Source organism: Diospyros lotus, chromosome 12 (genome assembly GCF_014633365.1).
Source record: "Diospyros lotus cultivar Yz01 chromosome 12, ASM1463336v1, whole genome shotgun sequence".
NCBI lineage: Eukaryota > Viridiplantae > Streptophyta > Magnoliopsida > Ericales > Ebenaceae > Diospyros > Diospyros lotus.
Window position 1 is genome coordinate 10,657,556 of NC_068349.1, and position 26,721 is coordinate 10,684,276.

At 38.7% G+C, this 26,721-nt stretch overlaps 1 protein-coding gene across 3 annotated transcripts; it reads right to left on the reverse strand.

The window, feature by feature from the left end:
• Nucleotides 1–795: 795 nt before the first annotated feature.
• LOC127787292 (uncharacterized) lies at nt 796–21,998 on the reverse strand. 3 transcript variants are annotated; one of them, XM_052315261.1, is made up of 8 exons: nt 21,696–21,998; nt 6,099–6,187; nt 5,881–5,956; nt 4,926–4,975; nt 4,524–4,844; nt 3,575–3,616; nt 1,293–1,466; nt 796–1,209 (listed from the first exon to the last, which is right to left on the reverse strand). In XM_052315261.1, the coding sequence occupies exons 1-7, from the start codon at nt 21,847–21,849 to the stop codon at nt 1,293–1,295; spliced, it is 906 nt and encodes a 301-aa protein (XP_052171221.1). In that variant the 5' UTR covers nt 21,850–21,998; the 3' UTR covers nt 796–1,209. The 3 variants fall into 3 exon arrangements, with proteins under 3 accessions (XP_052171221.1, XP_052171222.1, XP_052171223.1); XM_052315262.1 differs by lacking the exon at nt 3,575–3,616; XM_052315263.1 differs by lacking the exons at nt 5,881–5,956; nt 6,099–6,187.
• Nucleotides 21,999–26,721: the final 4,723 nt, after the last annotated feature.

The following is a 26,721-nucleotide window of genomic DNA, read 5'->3' on the forward strand; positions in this document are numbered from 1 at the left end:
AAGAAGGTGGGGGATTCTCCTTATCTTTCCATCAATTAACATAGTTTAAAAGAGACAAGGAACCCTAGATCAAGGGACTAACTTAATCATCGGAGATTGACCGGGGGAGCAAGCCCCGTCTCCATTGCAGGTACATTCAGAAAGGCAAGAAGGGAACGTGCGGCTACCACTTCCGAAAATCCTTCATCAGTAACCATGCTATCCCCGTTCACGGGCTTCTAAATCGAATTGTGCTCCAAATAGCAAGGTGAAGAGTTCAAGGTAAATAAAGTTAAAAGAGCGTCACGACAAGGAATAATTTCTCCATCAAGTAAACAAATAAAGAAGCTTCTACTGACAATAGCAAAATGGTTCCTGACCAAATGTGAAATAATTAGACGAGTCTCTTAAATAATTTCCTTCTCATTTAATATTTTAGATGGACCACATTCCAGAGGGCCCACATTCCAGAGGGCTTGGCTGCATGCCTAGATTGTAGTTGATTTTAGCTTCTTGCGGATCAGCACGGAAACTATGAACCACCACACCAATCCACTCGATTAAAATACACGTGAAGCAGCCTCCATGGGCACAGCCAAGCGGTAAAAAAAAGGGTTGTAAAAATACAATCATGCTAAAGGTTGCTAACATGAGATCGATTTATGGGAGAATCAATTCTTTCTGGGGGTGATCCTTAGTGGATGTAGTCTCAAACCCTGATCACTTGAACATATCCCTCGATTTACCTCCCCCGAGACGAGTTCGGCAAGATGCACGAGTGATGGCACGTAATCCAAAAATAATACACGTGAAGCATGCAAAAACAGGAAGAACACAATAAATTTACTACTTGGCAATGGTGACTGCTGAAATGCTTTTCTCATAGCAAGCCCTATTCTAGTATATAAAGTACAAATACAACAGCAGACGAATTTAAACCTCAGAACAGCAATGTTTTCCCAGCTGCTGGGTTTTTTTGGGATTTTTCAAATTAGCAACACTATGCTTCAATTATAGCCGTTGGAATGGGCGATGTAGGGAAACCAAATAATAAGTAGACCTAAACTATGGGGTTAATTATCTCATCTCATGGACCTGTTTTAGTATCCGCCAACCTAAGCCGATGCTTGCTTAATAAGCTATGTACTTGAACTGGTGGTAACCTAACTCCTGTAGTGTGGTTACTCCCATCGTGATCCTTCAGTGTGGTACAATAGACCACAAGAAAACCTGAGATAACAGGAAGAACAGGTGAAGTTTGTGCAGTCAAATCAGTTACAAGACAGTAAATCAGTACTATACTTGTCTCTTACCTATTTCTTTCTTCGTCTTCTACGGCACTCAAAACAATCGGCACAAGGAGATCTACTATTTGAATAGCTGGCTTCGAGCTTGCTGGGTGGAATTTTGAGGTCTTCCACCAATATCTGGCGAAGCTTCTCATTTTCCTTCATAAGCTCTTCAATCACTTGCTGGTGTTTCAGGACCTGGATATATAGGGATTGTTACATTTTCCACTAATACCATTACCAAATAGCAACCAAAGCAACACCTAAAAAACCCAATACGCCCAAGCTCCCCCCCCCCCAAAAATAAATAAATAAATAATAATAATAAAAAAAAAATAATCATGCTTTGTTAGTGAGAAAGTTTGGTGTCAAGCACAGCTATGAGAGAACCTTGTTTGAATAAGACAAAAGCACTGATTATAACTTGTAGAATATTGATGATACAGTTAAGTAATTTTGTCAATTAGTAAACCCCTATAGAAGCAAAAAAAGGCAATTAGTGAAGCAAAGTTAAAAGCCTATGAAAATTTATACCAACAACTTGACACAAAAGATGGAAAAATATAAATCTATATATTATAAAAAATAGCTAAAGCAAGAGAAAGAAAAACAAGGCATTTGAGCCAAGTGAAATGCATAAATGACAAAAACAAAAAATTACAAGTAAATGAGGGGACAATCAACGAGAGATAGAAGGAGAATATCTTGAAGTTATTCGACGAAGGTGGAGAAACAAATTTTATATACATATATGTCCAAATGAAATAAAGCAAGCATTGAAAAAGATGAGCAATAGTAAAACAGTTGGACCTAATATCAAATTGATAGAAGCATAGAAATGCATGCGAGAAGAGGGCAGTTTTTGTTTTATGGAATTGTTTAATGTGATTCTTAAATCAAAGAGGATGTTGGATTAGTGGAGGAAGAAAGAATAAAGGAAATGCTTGAATTTGTGAAAATTATAAAGGAATCAAGCCAATGAGTCATACTATGAAACTTTGGAAGAGAGTAACTGAGTCAAGGTTAAGAAGAGAAATCAAATGTGTTTAAAGAAAACCAAATTGGTTTCTTGCTTGGTAGGTCAGCTAAGGAAACTATATACTAGATGCCTAATGAAAAGGTATAAAGTTAAACAAAAAGATTTACATATAATGTTTATAGATTTAGAAAAAGCTTTTGACAAAGTTCTTTGAGAAGTCTTGTGGAGGATTTTAAGAAAGGAAGGAGTCTGAATTGCTTATACACAGGTTATAAAAGACATATCATGGAGTAGAAACACATTTTAGCAGATGTAGATGAGAAATTGAGCCTTTTTCCATTACAATTGGATTATTAGTAATGGATGAACTCGCTAAATATATCCGGATAGAAGTGCCATGGTATATGCTATTTGTTGATTAAATTGTGCTGGTAGAAGAGAGAAGAGATGGTGTGAGTACTAAGCTTGAGACATGGAGGAACATTTTAGAACCCAAAGGTTTAAAGTTACACACATAGAAAATTGAATATATGGAAAGTAAGTACAGTAAAATATAAATGAGGATGAAGTCATGGTAAAACTGGAAGATCAAGTTATAACAAGAAAATATCAGTGTAGATATATTGGATCAATCATCCAAAAAGATGGACAGATTAATAAGAATGTTACTCAATAGAATAATTAAGGCAGGATAGATAAAATGAAAAAGTGCATTTAACGTTTCATGTGATAGTAGGATTTGTTTAAAGCTAAAAGGAAAATTTATAAGACATCTATATGACCAACTTTGTTAGATGAGACAAAATGTCGTGCAAAATATAAGCATACAAAAATGAGAATGTTAAGATAGATGTGCAACCATACAGGAATAGATAAAATTAAAAATGAGTTTATTCATAATAAGATTGGAGTGGATCTCATTGAAGATAAAATATATGAGACTCCATTAATATACGACTGATAGAGGCTTTTGTGAGAAAAGTGGATGGAATGGAAGGTAGACGAAAACCAAACAAAAACTTAGTGAGAGACAAGTTATATAAGGGCGTAGATAGAAATAAAAGATAAGGTCATAGATAGAAATAACTGAAAAATTAGAATTTATATAGTTGATCTCACATAGTGGGAAAAAAGCTTCGTTAGTTGTTGGTAAACCTCAATATTATGGTGTCCTCCCTCTACCTTTCTTTGAACATGTTCCATTTAAAGCCATGAAATTTTCTGAAGAATTATCAAAGTCCCCTAGGTCTATTATGAAAGGTAACATCATCTTGAGAAACTGCCTCAAAATTTTGATGAATTTACTATAGTGGAAGGGAAATATTACCATATGAAGCATGCTGTTCTCTGTTTTGAGGAGGCGCCCACCCTACCAAATGAACTCCCAGGAATTAGAAAAATTAATTTTCCAAATCAAGTGAAAATTTGAATTCAAATAAACCAACCAAAAGAAATTGAAAAGTTTCAGCCTTGACAAAGCTTTGCTATGGACATTCATGGTGATTCATAGTACCATCTACAGTTGAATCTGTGGTCACAACTAAAATATGCAGCATATGTTGCGAGTATCCCAGGCTGTTTATCTTAAGGTCATGCATGGAATGAAAAAATATGCAAGATCTTGGCACAAAGGAAAATAAGCAAGTTTCAAATGCAATAACTATATTGTCCAAGGCCAACTAATTTGGCCTCAAAACACACTCACAGGGGGGTAAACTGGTGCGACTTCATCAGGTTGACAAGTTTATTTTTGTTTAAAACATGTTATATCTCTGATTACCTCTTAGAAAAATAGGTCAAAAAGTGTAAATCAAACAATTAAACTTGATAAAAGTCCTGCAAGGTTAACATCCTAGCCAAGCAGCCTTTCCTTTTGTGATGATAAGAGGATAGTTTATATCTTGGGGTAGAGATCTACACTAGCAACCAATTGATTATTAGCAGAGGACTGGACCAGGATATTCAGTTCTCTGTTACAGCCAAAGCCATTCAGAAAATAAACTGTAATGTTCATTTGAGATTTAGAAACACTTACTTCAATAAATCAAACAGGGTGTTTATTAACTGGCTGCATCAGGTGCAAATTGAATATAAGCATACTAAACATGCACCTGTCTTAAATATAGATATCTAAACTCTGCTGCAATCAAGAAGTTAAGCCAAGCACAAAAATGAGTCCAGTAAATTGACTTTCAAGCATAGTTGCCATGCCCCTTACAAGTTATAAATAATACCAAGCAAAAGACTGACTAACACACTTGTCCTTCAATACTTACCAACTCATTTGGTTCATTGTCACGTTTCAGAATTGGGTTCTGCAGAAAATCACTGATAACCTTCTCTGTCCGACTGCCATATGATGGGTCCCCTGGTGGCTTGTTTGATGTAAAAGAAGAACTATCAGAACTTGAATTTCCATCTCTTGTCAAGCCTTGTGTTGCGTGCTCGGGTGCCGTTGTTGCAAGCTGCATGATATTTCCCACTGGATTTTGATTGGAGGATATCATGCCACCTTGTAAGGATGCCGGAATCAGGCCTTGATCGAGTGGTAAATTAGGAGTTATGCCAAACTTCATCATCATTTTGGTCACTGATTGCTAGAAAATTAGGGTGTTCATTTTAGATCTATGAAAATGAAGCACTAGATGATGCTATAGACATGAGATAATGATGCATACTACAGTACAAGATTGAATTTGGTGCACCACCCCAGGCTTCAAGGCAAGACCTGCAATACAAACATCAACTTCTAAGCCGTCCAACATAAAGAATGAAATGTTGGAATTTATGAAAGTTGCAGCGACACTGATAAAAAATATCTTCTTCAGCAAATGTGTTAATATACCTTTGTTGCAAGGCAACTACACAAGTTGAAAAAACCATATTTATAGAAGTTTATGCTACTGCAAAGGAATATGTAAGAATGATGCCCAGATTAGAGTCCAACTGACCACAGTAAGCGTTGCATTTTTTTAGCCTGTACATATCTAGTAACCTACTTCCCAGTAAACTTAGACCCAACCTAGCAACAGTCTTAGTGGCCAAGAACTGACGTAAGAAGCAAGCTTGAGCAACACAAACTTTCCACTGAAAAATAAAACAGGCTTATAAATCCTAGAGAATGTCTCTGAACACCAAAAGTGAAGAAGAAAAAAGAACACATGGATAAATACAAGATTTTGTTGGGAAATCCAAGGGCTTGCGTCAGAAGCTCTGACTGTGCAGGCACAATCTGCTGAGAAATGCACAAAGCATGGCAGAAGATCATCATGCAACAGTAATATATAAAGTAGCATGATTTATAGGTACATTTGGGGAAAAGGACGCAACAATGTGTTCTATCTGGAAAACTACCAATTAAATCAGGATAACCAAAGAACATGCAAGGAACAAAATAAAATAAAAAAGTAAGAATTCACATGCAAACCACAAGATTTTGGAAAATATGTAGCCTCCTGCTAGCAAAGCAGAGAAAAGCTCCAGAAAAAATAAAAAGAAAAAACATATAGATGTCATATAAATTTATTTTCAGAGAAATTTTAAGAATGCATGGAAGAATGAATCCAGGAATTAGTATAACTCTTGCATAATACTTCAAAACAAGATGCATTGTTCAATTGTTAAAACACATACCAACTCCAAAACCATGTCCAATACCAACTCCACATCCAACACCTGCCTCAATGTTCTTCGCTCCTAACTTCCTCAACTGAAGTATTGAATATTACAGAAGAGTCATGTACAACTTTAGTTGTTCAGGAACAACAATAACAGCAAAAGAAACAAAAAGCAAAAAGTTAATAGCAATCGCTAATTCAAAACCAAATACAGGAAACAAAGAATTGACATACAGAGCTATTGACATGGCTACTAACTCCAGAAAAAGCATCTGTTGCACCTCTGGTTGCACTCATGACTTGGTTCAATACAGGTATTGCACCTAATACAGAAATTAATTCAAAGAAAGGGAGAATATATAGTTAATGGAATAACTCAAGCAAAAATTAGAAAAATATTCGAGTAATTTAGATGCCTATATGATCTCACCAAGAAGGAAATGGATATGATATAATACATTGTCAACACAGAATTTAGAAGACCATATCAAGTCAAGGATGCATTTGTTCTTAGGATGGGTACATGTGTCCTCCAATTTGTTTCAAGAGTGACCATGTCCTAAAACTTTTGGAAATGTCTCAACATAATCTCATATGGTGCCTGAAAAGTATGTAGACATGTTCATAGTCTGAGATAATGCCTGAAAAGGATGTAACCCCCTTTTGGAAGAGTGTGCAATTCTTAGCATAGAGGGCTGTAATGTGAGCTAGGAATTATGGCAGGCATCAATCACAAAAACTTGATAGAGTCAGGAAAAAAGAAAGCAAACTATGGAGAGGCAGTGGAGAAAGAATATCAATATCCTGATTAATGCATCTTTTAACGGCTTGATGACTTATTTATAGCAGGAGATTCAGGGTTTAATGCTCAAACAAAAGAGACATGGGTGACAGGTAGCATTCCACTAACGAGGTTTAAGAAACAATTATGAGAATATAATGGTAACAAGTAATAACACCATGTGAAATCGTGGGACCAATAAAGGACCCGTGGTTAATGGTTGGACTCATTTTTATGATGGATCAAGACCAAGCTCCCTCAAGGGAGGAGCAAGGCCTCAATAAAGCCCATAGCTATACTAGCCCCCAACCCACAAGCTCCTGCAAGTCTGGTAAATACGGAGCCCTAGGCCCTACCTCAGCCTTGATTGTTGAGATTGGAGACAAATTTCTAGGGAACTTTAGTGCAATAGAGGCAACATTGTTGGAGACCTCTCCTTTGCATGGTGAGGGGAGCACATGGCAAACAGACCATTCAGATGGAGTGTTCCATCAGCCAAGTTGAAGATGTGGCACAAGTGTCAAATGAGTAGAGATGTAAAGAGAGATTATGAAGATACATGTTATTCCTCATGAGGCTGACACTTGGAGATATATAATGGCAAACTCCATTCCAGATAGAGATAAGAAGATTCATGTGGTATTCCACAAGACCGACACTTGGAGGGGGCTCAATCCTCAAAGGGAAAGATTGAATATTCACGTGCTCAACTTCTGGGGGGAAAGATTAGAGATTCACATGCCACCTCAACAGACTAGCAAATCAAATGGATGAAACTGATCACCACATCAAATGGATGAAATCCTAGATTAAATGAAACTAAATGAAGAAAGTAGCTCGTTATTCCCTTCATTGTCCATTACAGCTACAGCAAAATAAATGCATTGACTAGATCATAGTGTTTTCTTAAGCAAACATATATAGCTGATAAACCCACAAAGTCCATCAATAAACAACCAATCTACACATGAAATAAAAATCAAGAAGCAAGAGATTCACAAACTGAAAATCAAGTGAATTTACAAAATAATTATTATGCATCAAGAACGCAATGGCAAAAACAATGCCAATTACTAAGGGCCGCATCTTCATCCAAATCATAGACCATGTTACTTACAAGTCAATGGTACTGCAACTGTTTTAGGCATCTAATGATAAGGATTGAGGAATGAAGATGTTTTTGAGAAAAAAAAAAAGAAAATCAAGAACACTAAATAGATTAGGAATAGGTTTATTTTATATCCAAAATAAAGTATGATTAAGTTTGCTTTATATTTTATTTTATATATTTAGTAGTTTAATTATTAAATTGCTAGTGGGATCATGTTGTTTCGTTTTTTTGGGTATGAACAGGAGAACAATCAAGAGGAAAATTCATGTGTTTGATTGATATTGAATGCATAGAATTTAGATTCTCTCCTGGTATCTCTTCTCCTTACTTAGGTTCAATATTTGAGTATATGGGCCTTACAAAAACATAGCAATAGATAGAAATGAATGGAAATCTAGAATTCATGTAGCCAACCCCACACCGTGGGATAAAGGCTTGATATTTTTTTTATTTTTTTTTTGGAGAGGGGGGGGGGGGGAGGAATTAACCCCTTAACATATTTGTTTGTTCCTAATCTCTAGGGAAAAATCTCAGAGGAGAGTTAATGCATTCTTGACAGGCCATAATTCAAAGAGTCCCTCAGAGACTGTATCCCTGGGACCTAGGAGGGTCTCCTAGGTACACCCCCAAGAAGGTCTCCCTCTATTGGAAAGGTCTCTAGGGCCTCCCTCTATGGGAAAAAGGCCAAATTAGCCCCTCAACTTTTCGATTTGGGTTTGTTTAGCTCTTGAACCTTTTTGTGGGGGGCTCAAATTCACCCTAAAATGCTAGTTTTTGGTTCATTATGCCCCTGAAATGCTAGTTTTTTCCCTCAAATTCCACCCCTTTAAACCATTTGAAAAGTTCAGGAGTGGATTTGAGCAAAAATAAAAAGTTCAAGAACTAGATTGATCAAAATCAAAAAGTTCCGGGACCAAATTGGTCTTTTTTTCTATTTGTTTTATATTATTTTACTTGGATAGGCACTTTGTTGAGAGCAAACCTTGGAACCAATAGTAAGGTTACTCTTTTAAAAGGCCACAGGTTTGAATTGTGGAAATTGCCTTTTTTCAAAGCAAGGGTAAGCTGCATACAAAAATGACCCTCACGAATTGAGAAGCCTCATGTAGTGAGGATGCCCTTTACTTATTTGTTGTTGTCAAAATACAACAATCTATTTTTAATTGAGGAGAGACACAAGAGTCTTGGGAGTCGTGCCTTCACTGATGAGAATCTTGACGAGTAACTGGATCTAGTAGAGGTCCAGATCTGGTGATCTTACAGAGTTAAGAGTCTGATAGATCTAATGGTCTGATGGATCTGGTAAATCTGGTGGGCTGATGATTAGGTGGGCTGATGAACAGATGGCCCAAGATGAACGAGTGACCTGAGGATGACAAGTGGTCTCGGATGAACGAGTGACCTGAGGATGACGAGTGGTCTCGGATGAACGAGTGACCTGAGGGTGACGAGTGGTCGTGACCAAGTGACCTGAGGGCGACAAGTGACCTTGATGACCGAGTGACCTGAGGGGGACGAGTGGTCGTGACCGAGTGACCTGAGGGCGACGAGTGACCTTGATGACCGAGTGACCTGAGGGCGACGAGTGACCTTGATGACCGAGTGACCTGAGGGTGACGAGTGGCCATGACCGAGTGACCTGAGGGCGACGAGTGACCTTGATGACCGAGTGACCTGAGGGTGACGAGTGGCCGTGACCGAGTGACTTGAGGGCGACGAGTGACCTTGATGATCAAGTGGCCTACAAAATGAGAGCACCGTTAGGACGCGGGTGGGGGTCCCCGCACAAACCCTCCGATGCTTAAGTCAGAATCTCGAGAGAAAATGAGAAAAGTATACTTTGATTACTCAAAATTGCGCACCTTGTGATGAAGGCATGGTCTCATATTTATAGCGGAGGAGAGAGAGAAGACGTGCGAGAATCAAGGCGAGAATCTCACAGCCCATTTTTATGATTTCGCAGCCCATCCGAGATGGAAAAGAGGAGAGATTGGCCCAAGCCCACTCGACCATGACCGAGTGGGGGGCCACTCGGTCATGATCGGGTGGGGGGCCACCCGATCATGCCTTCTTTTGCCCTTTTCCTTGGCTCGGTTTTGAGTGGCTCCCATATCTCAACTTCAAGCCAGATTTTCACATTGATTCAGGTCAAATCTCTCAAAACTCAAAACATGAAAGTTGTAGATAATTCTCTTAGCTTTCCACAGGACTTTGAATCACCTCAATCGGAGCTCGTATGAGAAAATTATGGCCGAAAAACTAAGGCAGTGTCGTACCCACTCGGCATAACCGAGTGAGTCATGAAAAGTGGGGGAAATTAGTCTCCCCATGACCGAGTGAGGGGCCACTCAGTCATGACCGAGTGGGGGGCCACTCGGTCATGCCTTCTTTTTCTCGACCGAGTGGGGGGCCACTCGGTTATGCCTTCTTTTGCCCTTTTGTCTTGGTTCGGATCCATCTTCCTTCAATACTTGACTCTGAGCCTTAATAATGCAGGTGCATCAACTTCATGCCCGATTTACACCTTGATTCAGCTCGAATCTATTAAATCTCAAAACACAAAAGTTGTAGATAATTCCCTTGTCTTTCCAAAGGACTTTGAATCACCTTAATCGGAGCTCATATGAGAAAATTATGTCCGATAAACCAAAGCAGTGTCGTACACACTTGGCATAACCGAGTGGGTCCTCCCCACTTGGTCTCAGCTCGACCTCTTGCTCCATCGGCTTATTTCCTTGATCTCCTACAACTCGATGGGCCTTTGGGCTTCATGTCCATGTCTCACGACTTTTTTAGGTCTTGCAATACTCCAAGTTTGTAGGGCATATCATTATTGTTTCTATAAATAGTGGTTATGAATAACTTTTTCTAGCCTTATCTGTCCAGAGACAATCTCATAGTTACTAGAAATGTCAATTTGCAAATAATTATTATTTCATAGTTCCAAACCTTCTTAACATATCCCATCCATCGCAATCAAAATTTTTTGTATATCTGAGGAATTGACATTTACTTTGGTGAAAATCATGCGAAGCCAAATATGGCATAGACTTGCCATTCAAATTATAGTTCAAATAAAAAAAAAATACTAATGATGGAACGGTGAGGGTTAAACAAAATTTTATGGCAAACACTTGCAACTTCTTGTGACTACACCCCACATTTATGCATTCAATAATAAATTTGTAAGGCAGTTTTTATCTGTTAAGACTTAATAACATGCATACACTAACCCTGCTGACAAATACGTTAAAATTTAGTGCATCTTCAACATTCCATATTATCCTCAAAGACCTCCATTGTATTCTGTACATGCAAGGAAAAACATCAAAATACAAAAGAAATAATAAAATAGGACCACCAAGTATAAATCTGTTTCTATTTTGCAGTGTGAATGGTGATAATGGTCCCCAGTTTGCCAGATAAACCATTACACTGACAATAATTTGCTGAAAAAATTAAACTTCCAATGGACATTGAAACCCAACTTTAAGATTTAATTGACATGAAATTGAAATTACAGTGTTTATTGTAATATATGTTCTCCGATAATACAACCCTTAGTTATGAGAACAATATATAGGCCAAAGAAAGAACAAATTAAGAAAGCTATTAACTACTAAATCTCTAATCTAGGAAATAATTTGAAAGAGGAATTAGCTATGAAAAGTAAATATTGGTAATCCTTCTAATCTGATTTTGATCCTGTCAATCTTCCAACACTCCCCCTCAAACTAGTGAATAGATATCTATCATTCATAACTTGTTAACATTTGCTTCAAAGTCTAGGTTTAGCAGGGCTTTTGTAAGAAGGTCAACTTCCTGCCACTTTGTTGGAACGTAGCGCAAAGTGAATGTCCCACTGTCGATCTTTGATTTGATGAATTTTTTGTCAATCCTCACATGCTTCATCCTGTTGTGTTAAATAGGATTATGAACTATGTTGACGGCAGATTTACTATCACTATATAGTTTCATAGGCTCTTCCATTGGAATAGATAGGTCTTGCCACAACCTACTAATCTAGATTAATTCACACCCCCTTTGAGTGATTGCCTTGTATTCAGCCTCAACACTATTTCTTGCAACTATTGTTTGTTTCTTGCTTCTCCAGGTCATCACATTTCCCCACACTCTTGTGCAATACTCAGTGGTGGATTTTGTGTCTTCAACTGAACTTGCCCAGTTTGCATCTGTATAGCACTCAACACCTCGTTGGTATTTTTTTTTTAATAGTAAACCCTTTCCTAGAGTACTCTTTAGGTAGCAAAGAATCTGAGTCACTGCTTCTAAATGTCTCTTTGTAGCTCATCCATGAATTGACTTACCACATTGATGCTATAAGCAATATTGGGCCTGGTGAGAGATAAGTAAATCAGTTCCCCCCCCCCCCCCCCCCCCCAAGGTGTTGATATCTCTCTCTTTTAATTGGTGGATTATCTTCAATAATTTTATACTTCCAGTTTTGGTCTAAGGGGGTCCTTATAGGTTTGCATCCCAGTTTCCCTAACTCCTTCAATATTGGGCCTGGTGAGAGATGAGTAAATCAATTTCCCCCCAAGGTGTTGATATCTCTCTCTTTCAACTGGTGGATCCTCTTCAGTAATTTTATGCTTCCAATTTTGGTCTAAGAGGGTCCTTGTAGGTTTGCATCCCAGTTTCCCTAACTCCTTCAGTAGATCTAAGGTGTACTTTCTTTGGGAAATAAAGATGCCCTTTTTACTCCTAGTAATTTCCATCCCAAGAAAGTATTATAGGGGCTCGAGGTCTTTTACTTTGAATTTTGCCTGCAATTGATCTTTGAGTATGATGATTTCTTGTGTGTCATCCTCAATAATCACCATACCATCTACATAGATGATAAGTATGGTCCTTTTCTCATCCTTGGACCTTTTTACAAGGAGAATATAGTCAGCCTAACTTTAAGTGTAACCAAATTGCTTCATAATTGTACTGAATCAAGTAAACCACACTTTGGGAGATTGCTTCAATCCATACAAAGAATTTCTCAGTTTACACACCATGCCTACTCTGTCCCCTTCGAATCCAAGAGGGAGTCTCATATATACCTCTTCTTCGAAGTTTCCATTCAGAAATGCATTCTTTACATCCATCTGGTGTAAATCCCAATCCAGGTTGGCAGCAAGAGAGATAAGGACACTAATTGAATTCAACTTGGCAACAAGAGCAAATGTTTCCTCATAGTCTATACCATAAGTCTGAGTGTACCCTGAGCAACCAATCTTGCCTTGTATCTGTTTATATTTCCACCAGCATTCAGTTTGTGGTAAGGATCCACTTACACCCCACGACCTTCTTCCCTTCAAGTAGAGAAACAATATCCTAAGTCTTGTTCTCATTTACATTTCCTCCATTACAGTTTCTTTCCACTTTTGATCCTAAAGAGCTTCATGATCCTAAGTGGTGGATTTTGTGTCTTCAACTGAACTTGCCCAGTCTGCATCTGTATAGCACTCAACACCTCGTTGGTATTTTTTTTTTAATAGTAAACCCTTTCCTAGAGTACTCTTTAGGTAGCAAAGAATCTGAGTCACTGCTTCTAAATGTCTCTTTGTAGCTCATCCATGAATTGACTTACCACATTGATGCTATAAGCAATATTGGGCCTGGTGAGAGATAAGTAAATCAGTTCCCCCCCCCCCCCCCCCCCCCCCCCCCAAGGTGTTAATATCTCTCTCTTTTAATTGGTGGATTATCTTCAATAATTTTATACTTCCAGTTTTGGTCTAAGGGGGTCCTTATAGGTTTGCATCCCAGTTTCCCTAACTCCTTCAATATTGGGCCTGGTGAGAGATAAGTAAATCAATTTCCCCCCAAGGTGTTGATATCTCTCTCTTTCAACTGGTGGATCCTCTTCAATAATTTTATGCTTCCAGTTTTGGTCTAAGAGGGTCCTTGTAGGTTTGCATCCCAGTTTCCCTAACTCCTTCAGTAGATCTAAGGAGTACTTTCTTTGGGAAATAAAGATGCCCTTTTTACTCCTAGTAATTTCCATCCCAAGAAAGTATTATAGGTGCTCGAGGTTTTTTACTTTGAATTTTGCCTGCAATTGATCTTTGAGTATGATGATTTCTTGTGTGTCATCCTCAATAATCACCATACCATCTACATAGATGATAAGTATGGTCATTTTCTCATCCTTGGACCTTTTTACAAAGAGAATATAGTCAGCCTAACTTTAAGTGTAACCAAATTGCTTCATAATTGTACTGAATCAAGTAAACCACACTTTGGGAGATTGCTTCAATCCATACAAAGAATTTCTTAGTTTACACACCATGCCTACTCTGTCCCCTTCGAATCCAAAAGGGAGTCTCATATATACCTCTTCTTCGAAGTTTCCATTCAGAAATGCATTCTTTACATCCATCTAGTGTAAATCCCAATCCAGGTTGGCAGCAAGAGAGATAAGGACACTAATTGAATTCAACTTGGCAACAAGAGCAAATGTTTCATCATAGTCTATACCATAAGTCTAAGTGTACCCTGAGCAACCAATCTTGCCTTGTATCTGTTTATATTTCCATCAGCATTCAGTTTGTGGTAAAGATCCACTTACACCCCACGACCTTCTTCCCTTCAAGTAGAGGAACAATATCCTAAGTCTTGTTCTCATTTACATTTCCTCCATTACAGTTTCCTTCCACTTTTGATCCTAAAGAGTGTCATGAACGTTGTTAGGAATCTTTACATGGTCTAGTTTTGAAGTGAATGCCTTGAATTTTGGGGAGAGCTTAGAGTAAGTAAGAGAGCTAGATATGGGGCACTAAGTACAAGACCTTACTCCTTTCCTTAGGGCAAAAGGCATATCAAGATCATCAACTATACACTTACCTTCCCCAAGCTGGTGTCTTTACTGGATTTGGCTCCGAGTCCAATGGTGTGCTTTGCTGAGGAACTCATGGTCGCCTAGAGTAGACTATAAGCTTTTCTTGAGATGATTTTTCAGCTTCTCCCCCTTAACCAGTCAACATTCTGGAATCAATTTCAAATTGTTGGACAGAGAGGTCCTGGGATGTGGGATTAGGAAGCAGAAGAGAAATTGGAAAGGAGATAAATGGATCCCAATGATGATCTTCGACTAAGTTCTCCCCATTGAAGAGAAGCATTGGGGAAAAAGGGTTGATTTTCTAGAAATGTGATATCATAGAAAATGTAGAATTGTTTGGAATTAGGGGAGTAGCACTTGTACCCTTTTTGAGTGGGAGAGTAGCTAAGGAAGATGCACTTATAAGCCTGAGAATCGATTTTTATACGAGTAGGTAGGACTGGGATTATGGACAAATATGATACACCTATTTTGGGTGGAAGGGAATCAACAAGCCGAATAGAAGGAAACTCTTGGCTTAAACAACGAAGGGGAGGTAGAAATTGAAGGGTTTTGGAAGGAAGACGATTGATAAGATAGGTAGCAATGAGCAAAGCTTCCCCCTAAAAATGGTTTGGAACATTGGTAGTGAACATAAGGGAGCGGGCAACTTCAAGAATATGACGATTTTTCCACTTCACAATACCATTTTGTTGAGGAGAATAGGGGTAGGAGATCTGATGAAGGATGCCATGTTCAACAAGGTAGGCATTTAATTTTTGGGTCAAGCACTCCGTGCCATTGTCAGAACAAAGAATCTAAATAGATGATTGAAATAAATTGGTGACAAATTTATGAAATTTCTTGAAAATGGTGCTAGTTGCAGATTTTTTTTTTTTCAGGAGATAAATCCAGCATGCGAGTATGGTCATCTACGAAAGTAATGAACCAACGAGCTCCAATAATGTTTGGCACAAGAGCTGGCTCCCAAATGTCACTGTGAATGAGATGAAAGGGTCTGGAGGCATGGTAAGAGTGGGTTGGATGATGTTCGCGAGATTGTTTAGCAAAGATACAATGCTCACAAGTGAAAGAAGAAACATCTTTACTAAGAAATAAATCCGAATATGATTACATCAAATAAGTAAAGTTTGGATGACCAAGATGATTATGCCAAAGGAAAACATTTGCGTCAGAAACACTAGACAAAGAGAGTTTCTTGAGTGGACCTAGTCTCAAAGGAGAAGTAGTGAAATAGTAAAGGTTGTTTCATTCCTCAGCATTGCTAATCATCGTCCCCGTAAACAAATCCTGAAGTTCACAATAAGTAGGAAAAAAAGGTTACTGCATAGTTTTGATCCTTAGTTAACTTGCTAGTAGAAATGAGATTATATTGTAAGTTTGGGACATGAAAGACAGATTCGAGCTTTAACCCAAATAAATCCATATTTCCAATACCAACAACAACTGAAGAGCTCCCCATCAACCACAGTAATTTTTACCTCTCCATCACACTATCGATAGGAAGAGAAGAAGGTGGATGACCCAGTCATGTGGTCAGAAGCCCCTAAATTAACAATCCATTCACTGCTAGAGACATGTTTTGACAAAAAATATGACTAAGAGTTACCTTTTTGTGTGACATTGGCAATAGAGGTAGAAGGAGTAGGTGATTCATATCTAGACTAAGTTAGCAGATTATTTAAGATTTCCATTTGCTCATTGGTGAACAGGGTTGCAGCCGGCCTTTTCTATTCTGAAGTGGACTCTCTACTACATGAGTAGTAGCATGTTGCTTGCGTTGACTTTTGGGTTTCCAATCTATAGGTTTCCTATGAAGGTGCTAGCAGGTCTCTTTGGTGTGGTAGGACTAGTGACAGTGGTCACAACAAGATTTGTTCTCTTTCAAGCGTTGTGGTCGAGAGTGGCTACTCACATCTCCTCGATTTGTGACTAGGACAGATCCTAGTTGGGTCTCTTCCCCCATTAGACTTGGATCCAACATCACTTTCCTTCCGCTTTCTTCCCTCCTTACCATGGCAAATGCTTCCTTGAGTGAGGGCAATGGTTTTACCTCAAGAATACGCCCTCTAACTTCATCTAGTTCTTTGTTAAGCTCCTAAAGGAAATCAAACACCCTTTTCTTTCTCTAACATTTGGTTATACAAAATACCATCATCGGAACACTTACATTTAATGGTGTAGAATAAATCCATGTCTTGCCATAACTCAATTAAAATGTTGAAATATTCGGTGACTGACCTATTCCTTTCCCGAGTGTTATGGAGGGCAGACTGAATTTCAAAGCATTGAGCAGAATTTTACAGATCAAAGTACATCTCTTGAACCATTGTCCAAATCTCATGGGTTGTATTGTAGAACTGGTATGTCCTCCTGATCTTCAATTCCATGTAATTGATCAACCATGCCATGATAATGGAATTTCTAGCCTCCCACGTCTTGTACCCCAAATCAATCGCAAGTGGAGCAACAATTTCACCCATCAAGTAGCCCATCTTCCTCTTCCCTTTAATTACCAAAAGAACTTACTGAAACCACTCATGGAAGTTCACCCTATTGAGTTTGTGTTAGGTGATTTGAATGGCAAGATTAAAATCGAAGGTTTGCAGGCTTGTACTTGATGGAATAAAACTGGCTAGGATGATCGAATTAGGGTTTGGGCTAGAGGAGGCATTTGCGAACTCCAAATTGATCAACAATGGAGGGATGTCTACCATGAGGCCAAAGCGAGTTTTCATTCAATGGTGGATGGCGATGGTGGACGGCTTGCCTAGACGGTTGGGTTGCAACTACGAGTTGGCAGTGGCAACAGCTGCCTGAATCAATTGCAAGAGTGACGGTGACGGCTGCTTCAGGATCTAGGGTGCGTCAATGGTAGCTAGGCTCGATTGCAGTAGCAACGACGATGGTTGCTTTGGGATCTAGGGTTTGTATTAACAGTGGCCAGGCTCGACTACAGTGGCAATGACGATGGCTGCTTTGGTTGTGTCAACGGCGGCTAGGCTAGACTATAGTAGCGACGGCAACTACTACTTTGGTTTTCGTCGACAACAACTGGTTCAATGTTGGAACTTGGTGGTAGAGTTGTAATCAGAGAGCCAATCATAAGAGTTGTGAATTGGTTGCATTTTTTATAAAATTATTTTTTTTTAATACTTGGTAATGTGTTCATCTTTATGTTTTCTTGTTTAGATGAAGTCCAAAGAGGGTAACGATGCCAATCAGATTATAATGAGATCATACTAACGAGACCAGATGACTTATGCTTCATTTTTAAACTATTATTGGTTGTAGGATTGTAGAGTGGGGCCTCTATAGTACCGGCAAAACCGATACACACTATGTATGCTCGCAAAGGGGTAGTTGATCTCATTAACTACTTGTGCGGTGACACTAATGCAAGTGTGTAGGTGCTCATTGTTGAATGAGTTCTGAATGACCTTACTCGAGAACACCCAAACGATAACTCTTACTAAATGTCAATTAGGAGTTCTCTATGGCCATAGGTGCTAATAATCCCTTGACGTGAGGTACCGTGGTTATCTTGTACGAAAAACGTCATACTTTGATACACTACTGTATGGGGTCCAGGAAGATAGGTCTCTAATAGGGTGGTCATTGGGTATGATCTGAATCATGCGAAAATAAGTGAGTACGCAAGATGAGATCTATCAACCATTGTAAAAATCTCAAAAGGCACATACCCTATGGGAATGATGAAGTCACAACTCAAGAAGTCGTTGGTTAACGCGAATAGTTGAAAATTAATAAGAGCTATTAATTCAACTATAGGAGTTGTGGACTTAGTATTCGTACACATAGTGTCAATTATTGGAGGTTTGATACTTCACCATACTTTTAGATTATGCCGGGGTATTATGGTGAAGGGATCGAATAACATTGAAACTCGTCGCGAAAATGTTCATTAGAAGTACTGTTTGCATTTCATTATGATATGAGGGTCAAGATACGTTGCTAGACGTCAATCTTTGTCTAAGGGCAAGATGGTAATGACATAAATTATGAATCTTAATCAAAGAGTTTGTTCTGAAGTAGGATTCTTTAATTGTCCTTTACCATCTTCATAGTGAACCTATACAGTCACCACACAAACAAAGAGAAGCTTTATGAAAAATTCAAAGGGACCAAAAAATGTTTTGATTCAGATGAATTCGTGGATTTTTTAGGTGAGCTAGCACTCGCAGAAAAGTCCATGGATATCAAAAATGAGCAAGAAAGAAAACGGGATGGAAACCAACAAGGGGCAGCACGCGGCATGGCTTGGGATGGGCTTAGGCATGGCCCAGGGCCTACGGGCATGCGGCCCAACACGCGCACAACCCAACAACAAGTTGGCCGCGGCCCTGCATGTCCAAAACGTGCTAGGACTAGGTTTCCAACCCTAGTTTGACTAGGGTTTTGTTTTCTCCCCTATATAAGGTCTTGAATAACCTTTGCCTTTGAGGAACAACTTTGGAAAAAATTAAGAAAAGTTGGAATTCCCTCCAAGGAAGTTGAAAAGAGTTTTTAAGGGGCTTGCTCGTTGGCATTGATAGAGCTTCTTCTTTGGTGTGGATCACTTATAAAGGGTGGGTGACACCTCTAGGCACAAAAATTCAACTTTTCACGCGTCGGATAACCAAATGTTGGTTCATCATTCTTTAATTTATATTCATAAAAGATTATATACATGCAAACTAGATCCAGTCTTTTTGGGTTTCATGATCGGCCAAAGAGTTTAATTGGTCGAAAAATTTTAAATTTTCATTACGTTTTGTCCTATGAAACCCAACACCTAGATGGCGAAGGGGACCGGAACCTGGATGGCAACTAGAGTTTGTTGCCTTGCTTTGATACAATGAAATTACAGTATTTATTGTAAAATATGTTCTCTAATAATACAACCCTTAGCTATGAGAACAATATATAGGCCAAAGAAAGAACAAATTAAGAAAGCTATTAACTACTGAATCTCTAATCTAGGAAATAATTTGAAAGAGGAATCAGCTATGAGAAGGAAACAATGCAAAAGGAAATATTGGTAATCCTTCTGATCTAATTTTGATCCTGCCAATCTTCGAAAAGAAATGAACTTGCCATTAATGCATCTTGGCACAAATCTTCTAAAGAGTAAGCCATTTGCCATATTCTTTCTCATTTCTCTAATAACTTTTGTGAAATGAAATGGAATGAAAAACAGGGGGGAATAGAATCGAAAATATTTTCTCTTTTATTGGGAGAACATGGGATAGAAAGTAATGCAAAATACCTTCTCCTTATTTGTGACAAATATGGAAATAAATGGAATGGAAAACAATCAAAATTGATGTTGCCAAGATACAGCAATAGATTTGTAAGGTGGGAAAAGTAATCTTGATGTTCTTCGGCAAGGATGATCAGGGGACCTTGAGGCAAATGATCAGAAGACCTCGTGGTAAATAATCAAGAGGCCAAAAATGATAAGGTGGCCTCGTGGCAAATAATCAGGTGGCCTTGAGAGATGGTGACTTCTTGATGTTGATGAGCAGTTGCTTACTGATGAACGGGAGACCTCAAATAACCAAGATGTCTCAAAGAACCGAGAGGCCTCAAGGAACCAAGTGGTCTTTGAGAACCGAGTGATCTGCCAAAACAAACAGTGAGAGGCACAGGAAGCAGTTCCCGGGCAAATCCTCTGATGCTTAAGTTAGTTTTCGAGTGCTTAAGCATAAAAATAGGGTTTAAGTATCATAGTGAATATACCTAAATGAGGAGGCGGACCTTCTCTTTATAGAGGAGTATAGAGTAATCCTAATTAAATCGAGATTGAGATTCTTTATAAATAAAACTTATCTTAATTATTCCTAGTTTAGTTGGGACTAAGATTGTTATGGATAGCGCCTATCTTTTATAGATGACGTTTATCATGCCCTTTTGGGGGGATGAAGTTCCTTATGAAAGGTGTTTATCCCAATTGTTCCAAAGTCTTTTTAGAATTAGAATTCTTTACAGCCAGTCACTTATTTTATTGGAATATTCAAATCGAAGAACGCCTCAGGAGGGTCCGTTGTCTATGAGGAAGGTTCTCAAAGGTGACGGATGGCGCAGCCAAATTGCCTTCATGAGCCATGACCGAGTGGCCACTCAACCATGGCATATTTTGCTTGCTTGGAGACCATGACCAAGTGCCCACTCAGCCATGACCAAGTGCCCACTCGGTCATGGCATATACAGCTTTGGGGGCCATGGTCAAGTGGCCACTCAGTCAAATTTAGCTCTTTCCTCATGGCTTTTTGCCCTTTCCTTTTGTTTGATTGGCTCTCTTCTTTGCTCATCTTCCCTTATATTTTTGTTTTCAGCCCATTTATGTCTGCTGGTCCCGAATACCGACTTGTAGATTTGGATCTGGATCTACCACTTGAGTCTGATCCGTATCCGAACTGTCTATTGTTTGCAGGGCATATCAAAAATAAAAACAACAACAACAACATATCAAGCCTTTATCCTATGTGGGATCACTAAATGAATTCTAGATTCCCATTCATTTCTATCCAAAACTATTAAACAATAAATGACAATTCATACCCCCTAATGGGAGTCAAAAAAGTAGGGTCTTGAAGGAGGATGGATGGAAAGTGTCTGAATCCATTTTCATCCAAAAAAACGAGATCTTCCACAATCTCCATTCCATCCCCCTATTCCAAACACACTGTAAAATAGAAACAGATAAGCAAATTCTCAAACAAACAATAATCTACAGTAACAAAATACACCAGAAAGGGAGCTTGTAAAAAAAACAAAAATTCATGGAAATGTCATGAAACAATATATAAATTTACTTGCTTAGAGACCACAAACACACTATACCCAAGTGCTCAAACTAGGGGATAACGATCTAATACTTCATTTGACAGCAATTAACGTGAAATAGAGCAAATTCAATTCCAAAAACTTGCAATTGCCCCCGCATTCCAACTCAAAATGAAAAGAAATGTAAGCAACAAAAGAATTAGTAAGTAAATAGAAATGTAATAGAAAGATTCAAATCATCGGCTTCAGCGAAGGGTTTCCATAAACAGAGATAGAAAGAGAGTAAGTAAATAGCAATACCTAAATTCAAGGGGCGGCCAACGCCGATACCAATCCCACAGCCGATGCCAAAGCCGGTAAACACCTGCCCTACCTTGAAAGCAAATGGATTCTCTATTTTCATTCTCTCTCTTCTCACAACTATGGTGCTATTACCGCCACTACTAGTCTCCATCCTTCACCAGCAGCAATACTCGTCTATCTCTCTCTCTCTCTCTCTCTCTCTCTCTCTCTGTCCCTCCCTCCCTCTCTCTCTCTCTCTCTCTCTCTCTCCCTATATATATATATATATATCATATGTATACACTCAAAGCCAACAGAACGTGTCTCCTCTTCCTCCTGTGTAAATATTGCGAAACATATATAAAAGGCTAGAGAAGAAATCGGATGCTTCTAGAGAAAGATCTGTCTCTGAAGCTCGAGAGGTGTCTCCAATTGCTGAGCGACGCGTGGCATTTGAGGGGTTAAAAGTACTTGTATACCCTTGCACATGACCGAAATGCACATGCTACCTAATAGTCCTTGGGAATGGCCATTGAGGGAAGGTGTACCGACTTTGTCTTAATCACTATTCTAATGAGGCAGCCCATGGAAATAGAAAGGAATAGAAGGAGAGTTTTCTTTGTTAAAAAAAGGGTTATTAGGTCAAAAAGTCAAATATTTTTGGATTTTGATAATTTTATCTAATATTTTTAATTTTGACAAAAAGAGCTCAATTTCTAAAATTAGTTATAACTTTAGGTAATGCTAAAATCAATTTTGACCGGTGTGTAACTTTGCCAGATGGTATGCCATTTGATATTTAATTTATTTTTTAATTAGTTTTTATTATTTTCTAAAAAAATTACTCTTTCTTCTCTTCTCTACACATACACACAACATGTATATACACACACAACATCGTATAAATATACACATACAACAACATATATTTATATATACATACAGCAACATATATATACACACATATAGAAATATTTACACAGTAACATTTATATATATAAACATATACACACACAACAATATATATATAGTGGTTGACAACAGAGGGGGGGGCGACGAACAGTTGATTGAGCAGTGGTGGGGGATGACAACGGCGCTGACAGGAGGGAAAGAGAGATCGATGATTAAGTTTGACGGCCTTCATCAGTGAAATTCGATCGGAATTCTCCTATTGAACTTCTCTAATCGGACTTTTTCGGCCTTCTTTATCGAACTTCTCCGATCGAACTTTTTCAGCCTTCATTATTAGACTTCTACGCCCTTCATTATCGGACTTCTCCAATCAGACTTTTTCGATCGAACTTTTTCAACCTTCATTATCAGACTTCTATGCCCTACATTATCGGATTTCTCCGATCGGACTTTTCCGACTTTCATTATTAAACTTCTACACCATTCATTATCAGACTTCTCCTATCGGACTTTTTCAACCTTCATTATTAGACTTCTATGGTCTTTATTATTGGAATTCTCCGATAGGACTTTTTCAATCGAACTTTTTCGATCGGACTTTTTCAGCCTTCCTTATCAGACTTCTATGGCTTTCATTATCGGACTTCTCCAATCGGACTTTTCTAGCCTTCATTATCAAACTTCTACGCCTTTCATTATCAGACTTCTCCGATCGAGCTTTTTGGATCGGACTATTCCAGCATTTATTATCAGACTTCTATGCCCTTCATTATCAGACTTCTCCGATCGAACTTTTCCTGTGTATATATATATTAATGTATGTATATATATATGTTGTTGTGTGTATATATGTTTCTGTGTGTGTGTGCATATGTTGCTCTGTGTGTGTATATATATATTAGTGTGTATGTTATGTTAGAGAGAACATTTTTTCGAAAAATAATGAAAAAAATAAAAAATAAATTAAATGTCAAGTGGCATGCCACCTAGGCAAAGCCACACAACGGTCAAAATTGATTTCAGCATTGGCTAAAATTACAACTAATTTCAAAAATTGGGTTCTTGTTGTCAAAATTGAAAGTATTGGATCAAATTGCCAAAACCTGAAATTGTTTGACTTTTTGTGCTAATAGCCCTTAAAAAAAAGGGTTATTAATGCTAAAAAAGTAATAATTTTTATAGGCTATTGCTAATTATTAAAAGTATTAAGAAATATATCTTATTTTTAAGAATTTTTTATTTTTTAGAATACAGAATAATTATAATTATAATTATAGTTATTATAATAAAATAGTTACTATTGTTTTAACTATTTTTATTTTTTGACAAAAAATGTCTTCATTAACTGTATAATTCTCCAAGCGTAGTTTAGCAGCTGTGCATACGTAAGAATGGTATTATAATTTAAGAATAAAAATAGTTAAGATAGTTTTGAATTTTAAAATTATTTTGAAATGTTAATGATTTGTGATCTGTCTCCTAAGAGCGCAGGTCCTTGGACAGGAAAACTGTAAGCACCCCCGCCCGGATATCCCAACCACCCGGTCTATCCGAACGGCATGCATACATATAAAAATACAACAGCGGAAGCAAAACAATATACATGCACGCCTACAAGTACCCCGCTGGAACAGCGGTCACGGAATATATAAAAATATATACAAACCCTGTGCCAATAAGTAGGAAAAACGAGGGATAACCTGGCACAATAAAAAATAAGAGTCAGGACTCCTAACAAAATATCAGAGAAGACGAGGGCAGCAAACTGTACACCCTACCGACACGGCTGGCTGCTAGGCGGCGCGGTCCTCGCCCTCGACTTTAACTTTACCCTTGCCTAGAATGATGGAAAGCAAGGTGAGTCGCAAGACTCAGCAAATTTATATGAAAAGGAATGCTGTAAATGAAACAGAAAAGGAGATCATCCCAAATATAAACCCACATGTACACACAAGTCATGTGACGCAACAACGCAACAGTGCCGCATAATAAAACATATACCGGTCCTTGGGGCCCACATAAAACACCTGGCACCCAAGTCCCATACCAACCTGCGGCTGCCCTGAAAGGCAACATAAATCACCACAAACCTGTGCGCACTGTCCCAGGTCGGTACTCCCGTCACCCGTATCCCTGCCGGTACTCCCAACAGCCGAGCCATGGGCTCCCTCGGAACGGTACTCCCATCCGAGAACTAATAACTACTAGTAACTGTAACCATGCAATGCATATAAAATGCAAGGCGCAATGAGCACCAACGTGATACAAGGCGCCCATACATCCAGGCATCAGGCCATGCTCGGCCTACGTAGTAAATCACACGCGATGCATATGCCCGTGCTGGATGCAACCTGACCAATCTAAAATGTCCGTGATCAAGCATAACCAAATCATGATGATCCCATCATGCAGCCCGAACCCATGTGCATACCAAACCATGCAACAAAAATAAAATAATCAGGCATGCTATAATCACATAATGGTAAAGTAGGTCAGCAGTGCCTGACACCGGTCAGCGGTCAGTGACCAGGAGAGACCATCTAACGGCCTAAAATAGACCGTATAACAGTCACACCGTCACCGTACAGCTAACCCTTGCCCCCACTGCCTAACCACTCTAGCCAATAAATAACCAAAAATCTAATAATAATACCCAACAGCTAAGAATCTAGCCCCGAGTGAGTACGACATCATTCTCATAAGCTTGGGGGTGATACAAACCCCCGTAGGCAATCAATGAATAATACCCTCGAAACCAGATTAATAAATTAAATTATTAATCACACCGTTTAAATTCCATAATTTATTAACAGCCAAATCCAATGAAGGGAGGTCAAATAAATTGATATCAAAAGAATCGATAATAAGGGTATAAAGAACTTGCCTTTCCGAAGATAGACTTAGGCTCAATTTGACCAAACGCGGTCAACGTTATACAAACTGCAATATTTTAGTTATTGACAAAATTAATAAAATTGGGCTCCAAATAAAATTTCAACCGCAGAAAATATTAATTACTAGCTAAGGTACATACCTGGATAATTAAATCAGGGATTAAACGGAGTTTTATCAGAATTTTGGCCCAAAATCTTCCAAATTTTCTTGCTCGCACTCGCGGTTATTTTCTGAAATTTCTTACTGTTCAATTGCTTGAATTCACGCCCGAAATCGGGCTTAATTGCAGCCAAAAATGAGTGGAGGGAGAGGCACCACGTGGCGGCGCTGGAGGAGCTGCTAGAGGCCACCGCCTCTTAAGGAAACGGCGCCGTTTTGAACTTCAATTGGCTGATTAAAAAATAAGCCAATTTCCAGCCTCGCATGTGCAACTCCCCCTGCGACTCGAACCCGCATCTGCGCCCGCCTCCACACGCCCGCGTGCCACCTGCCCTGGTTGCATCTTCAATTAAATTAACATCCCACTTTAATTTTAAATGCTAATTGAGGCTGTCTTTATTGATTTCTAGCAACTCACGCCACTTCCCTCTCCAATTCTTCACCTTATTATAATATACTCACTTATCTCATAACTTACACATAGTCCTACAACAACCACTTACTTCATTTACTTTTACTAACTCATTATTCTTATTATTGTTAATATTATTAATCTTATTATTATTATTAATATCAACCACATTTTAATCTTTACATTAATTAACACATTAAACTACTAATTAAATTAGACTAAGATTCACGGGTCATTACAAATCCTTCCCCCCTTAAAAGAATTTCGTCCTCGAAATTCGTACCTGGCTAGGCAAATAACTAAGGGTGAAGTCGCCTCATATCCTCCTCTAACTCCCAAGTAGCCTCCTCAGGGGTATGTCGCTGTCACTAGATCTTCACATAGGGAATCGTGAGGCTACATAGGACTTTCTCTTTCTGATCCACAATGCTAGCAGGCAACTCGGTGTATGACGCATCCTCTTGAACCACGAGCGGATGATAATCAATAACATACCCGGGATCTGTCACATACTTGCGAAGCATAGAAACATGAAAGACATCATGTACGTGGGCTAACTGAGGGGGTAAGGCTAACCGGTAAGCCAATGGTCCGACTCGCTCAAATATCTCAAACGGTCCCACATAACAAGGACTCAACTTGCCAGATACTCCAAAGCGTCGAACA